At 35.7% G+C, this 14,434-nt stretch overlaps 1 protein-coding gene across 1 annotated transcript; it reads left to right on the top strand.

Annotated features, from left to right (window-relative positions):
- The first annotated feature begins 11,384 nt into the window (after positions 1-11,384).
- LOC124917798 lies at positions 11,385-13,628 on the top strand. The gene is made up of 3 exons (XM_047458103.1): positions 11,385-12,100; positions 13,224-13,290; positions 13,384-13,628. The coding sequence occupies exons 1-2, from the start codon at positions 11,455-11,457 to the stop codon at positions 13,253-13,255; spliced, it is 678 nt and encodes a 225-aa protein (XP_047314059.1). The 5' UTR covers positions 11,385-11,454; the 3' UTR covers positions 13,256-13,290; positions 13,384-13,628.
- Positions 13,629-14,434: the final 806 nt, after the last annotated feature.

Here is a 14,434-nt window from a genome sequence, read left to right as displayed (position 1 = left end):
AGGGAGACTAACATCTTGTCAATAGATATTTGTCATCATTAATATCTTGGTAATAATTAGATTTCGCCTTGGAAATAAACATTATTTACTTCAACAAGTTAAAGCCTATTAAATGACTGATGACATCATCAAGCATGCTTAAAACTCATTAATCTAGCCGAACCCCTGGCTATATAAACCACCCTTAAACCTTCACAAAACTTCACAAGATTACTATTCACAAACATTTGTCTTGAGCTTAACATTCTCTCTCAAGAACATGAACTCCAACTCCTTAGCAAAGAAGATTCTATTGGCAGATTTTAATTCAATCTACCAATATGAAGATCACTAAGTCAAAAAAATGTTCTTAGCCGTAGAAAGAAGCGGGCTAAGAAGCTTCCTCGAAAACAGATTCATTCTCGACTACCTAGTAGTCGAAGAATTCTTCCAAACCGGAAAGAAAGTGCATCGAGATATAATCGTTGCACAAGTCTACGGTCAGAAATTTCTATTCAGCGAGACGGATTTCGCTGTATACTGCAGTTTGCCCACTGAAGGGGTAACCGATCTAACATACTCCCCGGTGACCATGGAAGAGATGTGTCGCCGGTTCTCAGGATCTGACATCCCGGTTAAACCCTGGGGTGCTAAAAGCCAACTATCTCACAAGTACCAGCTTCTCTGTGAGATCCTGGGAAAGTCCATTTTGGGCAGAGAGAAAAGCTATTACTACACCCAAAGGCTTTTCGAGATGATGATCACTGTAACGGTTGGGACACCGGTTAACTGGTCCTGGATCATCTTCAGTAACTTGAAGAAGATGCTCCTCTCCAACAAAACCGGCTACGCCCCTCAGCTGAGCGGTTTATGTGCAAGTCTGGACATCCACTCCGGACCGTTCGTAACCCTCCATCCAAGGCATGTGCTCACCAAGGAAAGAGTACAAGAGATGGTCGACCGGTGGGAAGTAGTGAAGGCTAGAAGAAATCAAGCGGCTGAGTCATCTAACGTCTAGCCTGTCCTTTTCCTCTGTCCTATTTTATTTCTTTTCCAAAACCGGTAATTTTGATGTACTACCGGTTTTGGACCTCAATTAATGAAGCATATTTCCTTCCTCTTTTAATCCAAAATCTAAAAATCATAAATGGTCAAACATTTAATGTGCCGTATCAAAATAAAATCAGATCACTCTTGGAAACAGAAATCCTCATTCTCAATAAGAATGCCTGACTTGATTCGACAAGACATGCCTTTATTCTCTTGAAAAATCACAAAGTCATTAATGACTAGACATAAACGGCTAGATTTTTGAAATATCCTCATTAAATGCCTCTAACCATTTCAAGCTATAAAAGGGGAATCATTCCTCCATTTTCAAAACACGCTTCCAGCATTCCTTCTCTCTAAAACTTGAAAGTTCAGAAAATCCTTCCAAAACCTTTCTCACAATGTCTGCTGAACTCAAAAACACCCTCATCGTCGATTTCGAAGACGTAAAAGATTGCAGATATTATGAATGGGTCTTCCAACCGATCATAGAATCGGGGCTCCAAAGTTTTCTTAAAGGTTCAGACACTATCCTCGTGGAGGAGGTGTGTGAATTTTTCAACAACGGTCATATTCTAGATGATGGCAGCATCCGCACCATCATCGACGGCCAATTCCTTCGGTTTACCGAAGAAGAATTTGCCAACTTCTTTCACCTTCCAACCGAAGGTTTTTCGGACTTCCCCACGCCATTCTTGCCGGCTAAGGAAGACTTTTTCCAGATCCTCTCCTCCTCCAATGTTCCGATCAAGGACTTTGGGAAGAAAGAGAAACTAGCTCCTCACTACCAAGTCCTGCATGACTTAGTTCAAAGGTCTGTCATGGGCCGAATGCGAAACCAGAACTATAATCGGGAGGCGTTCGACATCATGATAGCCATCATTCGAAACTCGTCGATCAACTGGGCAACCTACCTCTTCAACAAACTGAAGCAGCTCATGACCGCTGCAAGGGGAAGGACCAGTTTCGTTCCTCAAATCACCCGGTTTCTGATGGCTAAGCGTCGCGACCTTGGACCTGGTGTTCCGGTCGGACCATCCAACACCATCACCATATCCATGTTGGAAAGATGGATATCGAGGATTGAGGAACGGACACCTGAAAACACCGTGAACAAGTGGCACGAAAGAATGGTGGAGGAGAACTGGTTCAAAGAAGACTAAGTTATCGGTTTTTCTTTCCGGTTTTGGTCATTTTGTTGTACGACCAAAACCGCTCAATGTTCACTCTTATCATTTAAATGTTCAATTTTAAAAGTCTCCGGTCTTCATTCACATCTTTCCTTTCGGTTTCTTAAAAGTTAAAACAAAACCTTAATGTTAAAAACCTCCGGTTAACGTGTCTTCAAGTAAAAACCGCAATCTCAAGCAAAGATGAAAATTTGAAAAACTTACCGCCCACGGTTTTACCTCCCAAAATTTACCGCCCATGGGTTTTCCGCATTTACCGCCGAAAGTTACTGCAGTAACTTTTGGAGGGAAAATTGGCGCCAAAAATATCAAGCGACGGTTCATCTTTCAACCGCTCGGAACCGTCATCTATATAAAGTCTAATCATCTCATTCGACACATTTACTTTCTCTCTCTAAATTCCAGATCTTCAAAAAGCCTTCCACTCTTCAATCATCATCGTTATTCATATCTTCTTCACAAAAACTATCATGGATCTAAGCAAAGCTCCTTTCCAATGGATGTTGCAAGTGGATTTCGCGGATATTGATGAACACGCCGATGATAAAAACAAGAATGTTCTTCAATCTCTAAGAGATTCTGGGTTAGAGGAATTTCTATCTGGTCCGTTCACCATTTATCCGGCGGCCGTGACGGAGTTTTTGGCGATGGCGACGCTCACAAAGAGGAAGATCTCCGCCAACGTCAACGGGAAAAACATTCTAATCACCGAGGAGCTATTTGCTGAAGCCCTCGGTTTGCCCAACACAGGTCTGGATTTCAAAACTGACCTAACCGCTGCAGAATCAAACGCTGTCCGGTTGGTGATATCACTTTCAGATCAGGATCTGGTGATTCACTCCAGCCGGAAGAATAAGCTAAAACTGGAGTTCAAATGGTTAGTAAACATCATCGCCCGCTCACTTCAGGGAAGAGGAGGTAACTTCGACAACCTGACGAAACTTAAACTCAAGATGCTAATGGCCATTGTCCGCGGTGACAAGGTGGATTGGGGATACGTCATTTTCAAAGAATTTTGCCAGATGGTGATTAAGAAGGATGGCCGGGTATAGGCTTTCGCAATACAGATTGGGAAAATCCTTAAGTGTCTTAATGTGGAGCTTGGTGACGGAGAACCGCTCCCTCTCAACAATATTCTCAACTCAGAGTCGGTGATTGAGAAACCAGAGAAAGCGGTTAAACCGAAATCTTCCAGAACAAAGTCATCCAAAGGAACCAGTTCTTCCGCTCCGGCTGAAGAAGTTATCAAACAAAAGAAACCCAAAAGAAAGGCTGTTGAAACCGAAACCCCACAAGAACAGAAGGGGAGGAAGAAGGCGGTTGCAAGGAAGAGTTCCAACAAACCGGCGGACTCCGAGAAAACTCTTTCATCGGATAATCCACCAGAAAGAACCGGAGACGTCTTTCAACCCATTCCCATCAACACCGTTATCCCTACCCCCGTTTCATCTAACTCACCAAGGCAAACCGAACCCTCGGGGAGCCAGGAAATCAAGTCAGCTTCAAAGGAGGAAGCAGAGGTTAGTATACACTCTGAAACCTCCAAGTCACCAAGCAAACGAATTGAAGAGGTAATAGCAGATGTGGGCTTGAATACTTCTGAAGCTATTGAGAACGTAGTCCAAGACATTGCAAGGGAAACCGAGGACGATGTGTCAAGTCGTCGCAGATCAATTGATCAGGTTGAGATACTCGATCAGAGTGAAGTACAATCGGTCGAAGGAAACGGCCAAAACAGCAGACATTACACCTCCGGCTCAGGAGGGTAATCTTGAAGAATAGGAACCATCCGGTTCCGCAGGGGGCAAGACAGCTCCAGAAAACCAATCGGCTCAAGATGGGCCATCTGACTCCGCATTCATACCTGAAGGTTTTGTTCAGGTCAACAAAGGAAAAGGGGTTCTTGTCGAAGATTCAACGGTAACAGAAAAAGGTACGCTGCAAACCGGTCCTCAACCAGAAGTCATAACCGGGGACGAGGTTCCCTTTACTACAGAACAAGAAGATGAAGTTTTCGAGGAATTTCTCAAGGACATGAACAAGGGTGCGAGTGATGCGATAGCTCCGTACCTCATGTGGGTAAAGCTTCGGTGTGAAACAAAGATATCAGATATGGCTCCAGGATTGAGCGGTAACAGGCATTGGGACAGACTCATCAGGCTGGAAGAAAGGGCCCTCCAGTTAGCTCACACCAATCTTATCCAACTTGCCTTTAGCAAAACCGCAGTAATTCTTGAAAACGCTCGGTTACAAGCAGTGGAGAATGCTTTTAAAGAAACTGAAGGAGCGACGCTAACTCCGATCGAAATAAGAATGACCGAACGGTTCCATGCTGTGCGAGAAAAGCTCATACAAAGTCTCGACCATCTTGATATGCAATAGAGGAAAGGTTGCCGAAGCCAACTCAATAATGCCGATCTACATCAAAATAAGCCATTCTATGTAATCGGGGAATCATCTACAACAACGGAGAACCTGGAACAAGAATCTTCTCAAACTGCTAAGGTTCCGGAAATCGATCAAATGAAGCAGGCGGTGATTGATACCATTGATTCATGTCTTGGAAGCTACAAAACAGCAACCGATGAGAGGATTGCAATGGCTGAAGCTAATCTGTCGAACACTATACGGGGATCTGTACAAACCAAAATCGCAAACACCGTTCAAACATCTATCAAGTCCATGATAGATGCGGCTGTGCAGACCTCAGTCAAATCCTTAATCGCAGAGTCCATTCAAACCGCAACCGCTCCACTATCAGATATGCTGCAAGCAATGGCCATTCAAATTGGGGAGTTGTCCAAAATCCAAGTCAGCAAGACTCAAACGCAAATCGAGTCGGATGCTGAAACCACTAAGAGGCTGCAAAAGGAAGAAATGGAAAGGGAACGGGTGCAGAAGGAGATTGAAGACAAAGATTATGAGCTTGCCCAAAAGTGCAACGAGGAGGAACAGGCAGGCATCCAGGAACCCCCACCGGCTCAACCGTCCCATTCAATGAACACAAGGAATAAGAAGAAACGGAGCGCGGTTGCGAAAGTAATCAAGCGGGCAGAACAAAGAGCAGTTGTACCAGTCGTGTTGAATGTGCAACCTCTTGATGAAGAAGAAGAAGAGGACACTAAAGAACTTAACCAACGGAAGAGAAGGGCAATTGAAGGCTCAACCGCAACTACAAGCCCCAGACCAATCTTTGCTCCGCCGCCTCCTCCACCAAAACTAGTTTGTGCCGGTTTTGGATTTAGCAAAAAGACTCCAGGCCACTCAAGTGTATGGGCCGGAATGCTGATCGATGTTGAAAGACGCGACAGGGAGTGGAAGGCAAGAGAAGAAGAAGAAGAAAGAAGACGGCTTGAGAAAGAACTGGAAAAGGGGGGACCATCCAAGCCTTAATCTTTTTCTTCTCTTTCAAAACAATTTATGTTTAAACTATGTTTCTGAACTTGGTTATTTTATCATATTTCTCTCCTCGAGTTTACACATACTTTTCTTTTGAAAAATCAAACACATGTTTTTGAAACATTCTCTACAAAGTTTTGAATATTTATTCTAAATAATCAAAAAGGGAGAAATTGATAGAAAAATTAAGTAAGTTAATTTTCAAACCGGCCACTCATTACAAGTTTTGAATATTTATTCTAAATAATCAAAAAGGGAGAAATTGATAGAAAAATTAATTAAGTTAATTTTCAAATCGGCCACTCATTACAAGTTTTGAATATTTATTCTAAATAATCAAAAAGGGAGAAATTGATAGAAAAATTAAGTAAGTTAATTTTTGGAACCGGCCAGACGAACTAAACAGTTGTTAACTTTCATTTGCAGATACAGATCAAAACCGTATGAACCGGTTGGGGCATCATAAACCGGTTGCTGCTATACTTCAAAGAAACCAGTTCCAAGTGATCAAGTTAAAGATCAGAGGAACCGGTTTTCACTTTCTCAAGCGACCGGTCAGCAAAGACAAAAGCTTACATACCAGCCGGATCATACTGCACAAGACACAAAACCGGAAGATTCAAACTTCAAGAGTGACGCACCATGACGAAAGAAACGTGTCTTGAAAGAATAAAAGAAGATCAGATCCGATCGGAAGCATACGAGGAAAGCAATGATGCTTTATTGATCTGAAGTTGACAACATGAGGTGGATGTCCAACACGTGTCCAAATCTGAAAACCGATTATGTCATCTTCATATCAGAGCTGCCTGCATGACTGCCAAGTGTTGAGGAAGGTGAAGCGTGCAAGCAACCTCTCTGCACCGGCGTGATAATGATCAACCAATCCAGAGGAGAGAGAAGAAAGTGACCGTTGGCTACTCTCAGCTATAAAAGGAAGACGAAACGTCTTCATTTAATGTAGCAGTAGCAAGTTACAGATTACGAAAAACGAATCATAAAAGCATTAAGTTAGAGAGATAAACTCTTATATTCCAAACCGGTGTGTCTAAAACCGGAAGCTTTCTGTGTGTGTTTGTGTTGAGTTATTGTATTACATCAAAGAGTGAGTTTGGTGTAACCGGCGAGTAGCGAGTTGGGCTCGACCGGCAGTGTTGTTGTAACTATAAAAGTTAGTGGAGATCCTTCTCATAACCTGAGAAGAAGGGGTGACGTAAGAGAGTTTGCTCCGAACATCCATAAAAATCCTTGTCTCGTGTTCTTTCTTTCGTTTTCATTACTTACTTACTTATCCTAACCTCAAACCAATTTAATCGTACTCCTCAAACCGGTCCACTCATATCCATAAAACGGACTCCTTCTAAAACATCATCTAAGTCGCATACGTTGCTTCAAACTGAAATAGACATTTCCGCCCTTGAACCCGGTTCAAGAGTCTGTGACAGTTTGTGTAGTGCTGAGAACGGTTTTAGTCTCTAACCGGACTATCACCAAAGTGTGTTGTGTTGTTGTAAGCGGCCACCCTTCCCAAAACCGGAAGACCCCGGTCCTCCAAGGGCGTCCCCGATCCTAACACAACTCTTGTACTTCTATGTTTTATCAATCTTTTTCTTACACTTTCATCAGGGTCAAGAATAGTAATGTTAGGATATCCTATGTTTTTACACAAATAGGAAAATGCATTTTCTCTTGCAATTGCAATCTGATGCATTATGGAAATTATTATAACTTCAAGTATTCTAATTACCATACCTGAAGAATGATAAAATATAGTCATGCAAGTACAAAACTTCATGAATTAACTTCATACTTATGACTCTTTCGTTTGCCTCTTTTCTCTTAGAATTCATAGCTTAGGGTTGGAGATAACCAAACTAGATATAGAAATCCTTAGCTTAGTCATTCTCAGCTTCTATAATCTTCCTTTTTTCATATGATTAATTAATTACTCTGAATTGGATGGGCAAATATGCATACATAGTTAGTTGGTTCCTCATTAAGATCCAAATCTTCTTTGTTTTGCTTGTTTGCAATTACAATAGAAATGCACTCATTTTTCTTAATCCTTGGTTTATCAATTGACACCAACAATCGTTAGTCCTTGAAATGGAATAAAAAAAATCACTTTATTATAATATGGACTTGAGTGTGTAATAAGCTCTAAAATGGGTTTGTATGTAGAATTCTATTTAGAAATGAAAAGTCTTTATTAGAGTTGTTTAGAACACTACTACTTCTAATGGATTTCATTTTGTGATTTGCCCTTTTTAAAAACCTTATTTCTTTTTCATATCAGATTGATGTTGGTGCACACATCTATCTATTGGAGGATATTTTAATGATTGAAATACAAATGGTCATTTAAATGAATGATGTTTCTTACTTAATAATTGTGCAGACGAACGATGTTTAGGGGTCCAGCAGCACAGGAAAGACAAGAAGACAACAACGGTACCACCCTGAAAGCCTAGAAAGATACAAGAGATGATGATAACTGAGAAGTTCCTGAAAACCTTCCCTAGACATTGTTGTTATGTATTATGTATGTAAGAATGTATGTATGAGCCCTAAAAGGCTTTCCATTTTATCCATGTAATTTTGGCTTTGGCTTTGGCTTGTAGATGAATTATGGAAATAGTGATTGGAGTTTTATTGGAGATTAGTATGCCAAATTAATTCAAGCAATATTCTTGTTTCTTCAAATGCTGATTATTATTAATAAAAAGTTTTTGAATTATATATCAACCTATAGTTAAAAAATTAAACAATCTTTACTTGCAAAAGAAAATTAATTCAACTAAAAGAAAGACTAATAAATAAAAAAGAGTGTTATATTTTGTTATCTATCAGGAAGAAGCTAGCAATTCAGATTGATTAGCAAAGGCAAAAGATGATGTCTTCCTGCTTCCGCCTTGACCGTACTTTTTATTCCATTTTCGAAGCTCGTTCATGTTGGATGCCTCATCATTCTTAAACACAAGCCAAGAGAATTTTAGCCATGTTGTCTTCCTGCTTCCGCCATGGACTGTTTTAGCTAAGAGAATTTTGAGTGTCTTGACACTTTTACCAAACCACTGCAAACATCATTTGTAAACGCAAGTGTTCAGTAGTTGTTTTCTTCCTATTAAGGGAAATCCATAGAAACAAAATAAAAATTAAATTCAACAGTTAGTTACCTCTGATAATAAAGTTGAGGCAGTTATGTTGATAAAACTTGTCCCTGCTTCAGTTGCAAGTACCTTAGCAATAAGGGTTTTCCCTGTTTCAGGAGGTCCAAAAAGTAATATCCCCTTGCAAGGCTAAAACAAACAAACAAAACTATATTCATTTTTTTCTTTTCTAAATGGGAGTATTATGATGAAATAGACTAATGAAACAGTACTACTAGTAGTAATTCAATCATTCTCCTTCTACTGAACGATTTAAGAGGCATCTGCGTGACGCACCCGGATTCCGCCGCAACGGTGGTACCTAATCAATCCCTAATCCTTAAACCCTAACAAACAATGTGTTCAAAGAAAGAAATAAAGGAAGGAGAAAACATACTAGTAGCAGCGAACATGGTTGTTTAGTTGGGATTCCGACGTCTTCGTCGGGGATTGTCGCCTTTTTAGAGAGAAAGAGGAGAAGGGGAAATGAAGAGAGAGAACAAGGAAGAAAGAAATGAAAAGAAATGGGAATATCTAAAAATTTTCTAATTATATAGCAAGTGCATTGTGGACTTTTTACAATACACTCAGGTGCGTCACGCAACTAGAGGATACTTGACGCAATAGGAGCATTTTCGTCATAAAGAAAAAGAGTCACCAGCGCTATTTAAATTATGCCCCACATCATACGCATTTAGGCCTATTATTATGGTTATTTCCTCAAATTTCCCCGTATTGAAGATACTATATCAATCAAAATAAAATTTGAAAACACAAATAACTCAATTTTATACAAGTACCTTTATTTTATTTATTTTTGAAACATTCATAGCTTTTGTTTTGTTATTATTCAAGTGCTTCAATAGTTTATATTTTTTTTCTGAATAATTTGAGATTTTTTCAAAATACTTTATGAATTTGATTTAATATAATAAATTTATGTTAGATTATGGATTGAGATTGATAGATGTGTGGAATGAGAATGAGTATAATTGATAGAAGTGTAGTTTTTGGTTAAGAGTTTTAATTATTCTCATTCCTATTGATAATGTTTGGATTTATAAGAGAAAAGTTATAAATATAATTTTGTTATTAAAACTATGATTAATATTTATTTTTATTAAATTAAAAATATAAAATATTATTTTTTTATAACATAATTATTTAAATATATAAAATATTTAAGTGACATAATTTAATAAAATATAAACATCTAATATTCTATTATATTAATTATATTTTTTCAAAATAAAAATAAAAATACTTATAACAAAAAAAAATATTAATGTTTCAATTTTTTATTAATTATAAATAAATAATTATCTATCAAATATATATAATATAAGACAAAGTCTATGAAATATTATATATTAATAGTAGATAAATATATTTAAATTAAATATAATATTTTATTTAATAATATATTATAACATGGTAGAATTTTTTTAATAATAATTTTTGTTAAAATATTTCATATTTAACTTTTTAATATTTTTTATATAAAATTAATATTTTATTTTCAGTTTTATATTTTAATTTTATTATTAATATATAATATTTAAAATTAATTATATTATTATTAGTTATTATAATTATTACTAAAATTTTATTTTAAATGATTCCTTAATATTATTTAAATAATTAAAATTATTTATTTTATAAATAAATAAAAGTTTATTATTATTTTAATTATAAAATAAAGTATAATATAATTTTAAAATATATATATATTATATTATAATTATAATTATGAGAGATAAAATATGAGAGTGAATATAATGGGAGAGAAAGTGTATCACTTTGGAATGAGATTCATTCCTCCCAATTTAGAGAAGATTGAATAATTACTAAATATGCGGGAATCAAATCAATATCTTGGAATCAAAACCACCAACCAAACATTTCATTTCAATCCCTTTCCCATTCCTGATTTAAAAAATCAGTACCAAGCATGCCCTAATTCTTTAATTGAGAGTGAGTGCAATCAAATTAAATAATTCATAATAGTTTAATGCCACAATAACAAAGGATATTACAATATGCATCTAGGGATGTCAAAGAGGTTATTATTAATTTATCATTTCCTGTCTCGTTTTATTTGGGAGATTTTTTTTATTATCATCTTCGCCACCTTCTATTTAAGGTAGTTTATATCATATTCTCTAAATAAAAATAGAAATTATATAAACATATTTTTTTAATATAATATATATGATATAATATATTAAAAAATTATATTATTATAAATGAATAAACTTAAAACTTATATTGATAATTGTATATATTTAATTGTGTTTATAGTGTTCATGGTAGAATCATGGTGAGATCGGAAAAAAAACACAAATTCCAATCAAACCAGTAAAACCAACCATAAACAAGACAATTCAGTTCGGTCACAGTAGGAAAATTGTCATCTTTATTTATATAAACCTTAAAATATTTGTTTGTGTTTCTCATTTTTATCTCTTGAATTGAATTTTGATATGATTTTAATTTATTTTTTTTGCCAAACATAAAATAAAATATAATTAACAAAATAATTTATCTCCATAAAAAAAAAAAATTCGATGCTGAGGATTTGATGAAATACTTGAAATAAATTAAAAGACACCTAATTTTGAATCCGTCCAGATCAGTTCCATCAAGAGAGTTCGACTTTAGGGTTTCAAGTTCTACAGCTATTCTCAATGGATGAACACGTTTCTCTATGGATCATCGACTTTCTTCTTCGACAACCGCTCCACGATTGGGTTATCGACGAGCTTTTAAGCGTTCTCCCTCTCTCTATTCACGATTCGAGCTTAAAGAAGGCGCTGCTTGTTCGAAAAATCGTCTCCGAGATATCCAAAGGTATGGCTTCAGAGGAAATGCTTCTTCTTATGGAACACATTGAGGAGTTGGATTACCAGGCGGGTGTTACAGCTTCTGAAGCCATGAAGGCGGCGTATTGTGATGTGGCGGTGGATTGCACAGTTAGGCTGCTCGAGGAGAGTCAGGTCAGGGAAGCGAAATACTACAATGCGGTGGAGAGAATCTGGAGGGGAAGGGTTCTGAAGATGGAAATGGCGGGTAATGTCGGGCTGGTTTCTGACGAGCTACTAAGTTGGAGAGATGATATTGAGGCTTCTGTATGGAATACTAGTGTCGATGAAGATCTGCTGAAGAAGTGGAGAGGCTGTGAAACTCTGAAATCTGTTAGAGTTTATGTCGAAGAAGCGTGGGCGGCTATGGGACCTTCATTTCTTGAACATGTGGTGCAGAATGAGCAAATTAATCAAGTGTTGAAATTCGATCAAGATCTTAATTCTGTTGAAGTTCAAAGTAGTAGTGCAGGTAAAACAATTCTCTTATCATTTGTTTTAATCTTGAATTGAAATGATTCTCTTGGAAATTTTCATGGTTTGATGGAGAAATGCCATTTTCCTTGAACTGGTATTAGATGCTTCAAGTGTTCCTTACAAAGTTTATTCCTGTTGTTTAAGTGGTTTGCATTCTTATTCATTCTTATCACTTATCAAATCTTTTAGCATTATACATATATATTTACAGCATTAGAACACCTAGTTTGTTTTATTTTCACCATGGACCACTTTTTAAATTTGTTTCCCAATGGATATAGAAACATAAAATTCTAAATATGTTCTGACTAAGTGTGTAGTTTAACAAAACTTAAAAGTTAAGAATACTGAATTTTAAGTGTCAAATGTGTTAATAAATGTGGAAAAAACCATATGAAAAGTATCTAAATTTAAAATATTTGGTAAATGATACAAGGGGAAAGAGTTTAGGGTTAACTTCTTGTGGTGGAAGTGAACGGGAATAAAGAGGCTTAATAGAGTAGGATAAATAGAATGTTAGTTGTCAAGTGTAGTAATGAAATGAATTAGTTGAATGCTCTTGATTATAGTATTTTATTAATAACCACCTCTTTATACCCGCCACTTATCATAACCGTTCACTTTCATTTAGGACATTAACCCTAAAATCTTTTCCCTTGTATGAATATGTAAGTTGATTTGATAAAATGTGGATTTAGTGTGGGAGAATTATTTATAAAAACTATTTTAGCCTTATAATGACTTAATTTGATTGAATTTTATGGTTAAAATTGTATTTTGGACGTTCTTACTAATATTACTGAGTTAGTTTTACTAAATTAAACCATAGTTTTTTTGCTTAATTATTTTAGCATGAGTTGCATATTATTTATCAAATGAACTTTAATTCAAATAAGCACTAAATTATTTAGATTAAGTGATAAGTTGTCTGTCTAGTTTTCAAAGTCTATCTGGATGGAGAAATTTATAAAATAAAAGTGTTTCCAAATGTTGCTATAATATGATGGAACTTTTGGGATGTGACACTATTTTTGTATATGCATATTAAAGCACATATCTTAGTAGGAATATGTATCATTGATGTTTTATATGAATTTGATTCTTCTTCTTGTTTTAAGGTACGGTAAAGGTAATTGGAAGTTCATCTTGAATGTGTATGGAGATAATTTGGTTGAGAGAACTGAGGTGAGATTGTTGTTATGCCGTTTTGGTTGAAAGACTTTAATTTTAATATCTTATGCTGCAAGTTTGATAAACAAGTTTTCTTTATTGTTTTAGGTTGATTTGAAGGATAAATGGAGAAACATGACAACACGTGGCTTATGTTTTATTTTGGGAAAACACGTGGCTTATGTTTTATTTTGGGAAAACACGTGGCTTATGTTTTATTTTGGGAAAATACGTTGCTTATAGGCTTATGTTACCAGAAGCACTTAAGTAAACTCTGTGTGGTGGGAAGTCATTTTGTGGAAGTCTTTTTGTGAAACAAAGTTGTTCTGTTTTTTTTAATACAGGTATATATTTATGTAAAAAACAAGGCATGTTTATTTAGGTGTTTGCTCAAATTTTTTGTGCCGGAATAACTATCAGGGTTAAGAAAAATCAGTCTAATGTGATCAAATTGATCACAACTGGGAATCCACATATCACAGGGAAGTTTGATTTCTATAGAGTTGTTGAAATGTGTTCAAGTTAAAATGAATAAATATACATAATTTGGTTATAACTTATATTTTATACTTAAATATTTATAACTGTTAAGAAAAACCAGTTAATCGTTTTCACTGAAATCGGTAAGTAGTGACACTCAAATCGATCACACAACTGGGAATTATCAAATCACAAATTGGTTTTCGAAATTCAGCAACTTCCTTTCCCTTTTGAGCTCTATAGAGTTTTGGGTGCAAGTTTTTCTTTTGTGAACGTATTCAAGTTAAAATTAATAACTATAGATAATTTAGTTAACTTATATTTTATGCTTAAAAATATTTATCTTTGTTTTTCAAAGTAAATTTTAAATATAATTGTATTATTTAAAAATATTTTTCTAAAAACGAATAAAATTAATATTTTGGTTACACCTCTACTGCAAATAATGAGTATTTTTAAATATATATTTTTGGTTCACAAGACAATGTAAGTTTTTTATGCGATATTATAGCCTTTAAACTTAAAGGACTTCCTCAAGCTGTATGTTAGTATAAGCTTAAACTTGAGCCACCTCTTTATACCTTAAATAAAATGAAATAATAAAAATAATATTATCTATCAAAGTATATACGATGAAAATATATTTGACTATTGATATTGAGAACTGAGGATGTTAAAA

The sequence above is a fragment of the Impatiens glandulifera genome, unplaced genomic scaffold (genome assembly GCF_907164915.1).
Source record: "Impatiens glandulifera unplaced genomic scaffold, dImpGla2.1, whole genome shotgun sequence".
NCBI classification, from domain to species: Eukaryota; Viridiplantae; Streptophyta; class Magnoliopsida; order Ericales; family Balsaminaceae; genus Impatiens; species Impatiens glandulifera.
This window is presented reverse-complemented; position numbering and strand designations above follow the sequence as displayed.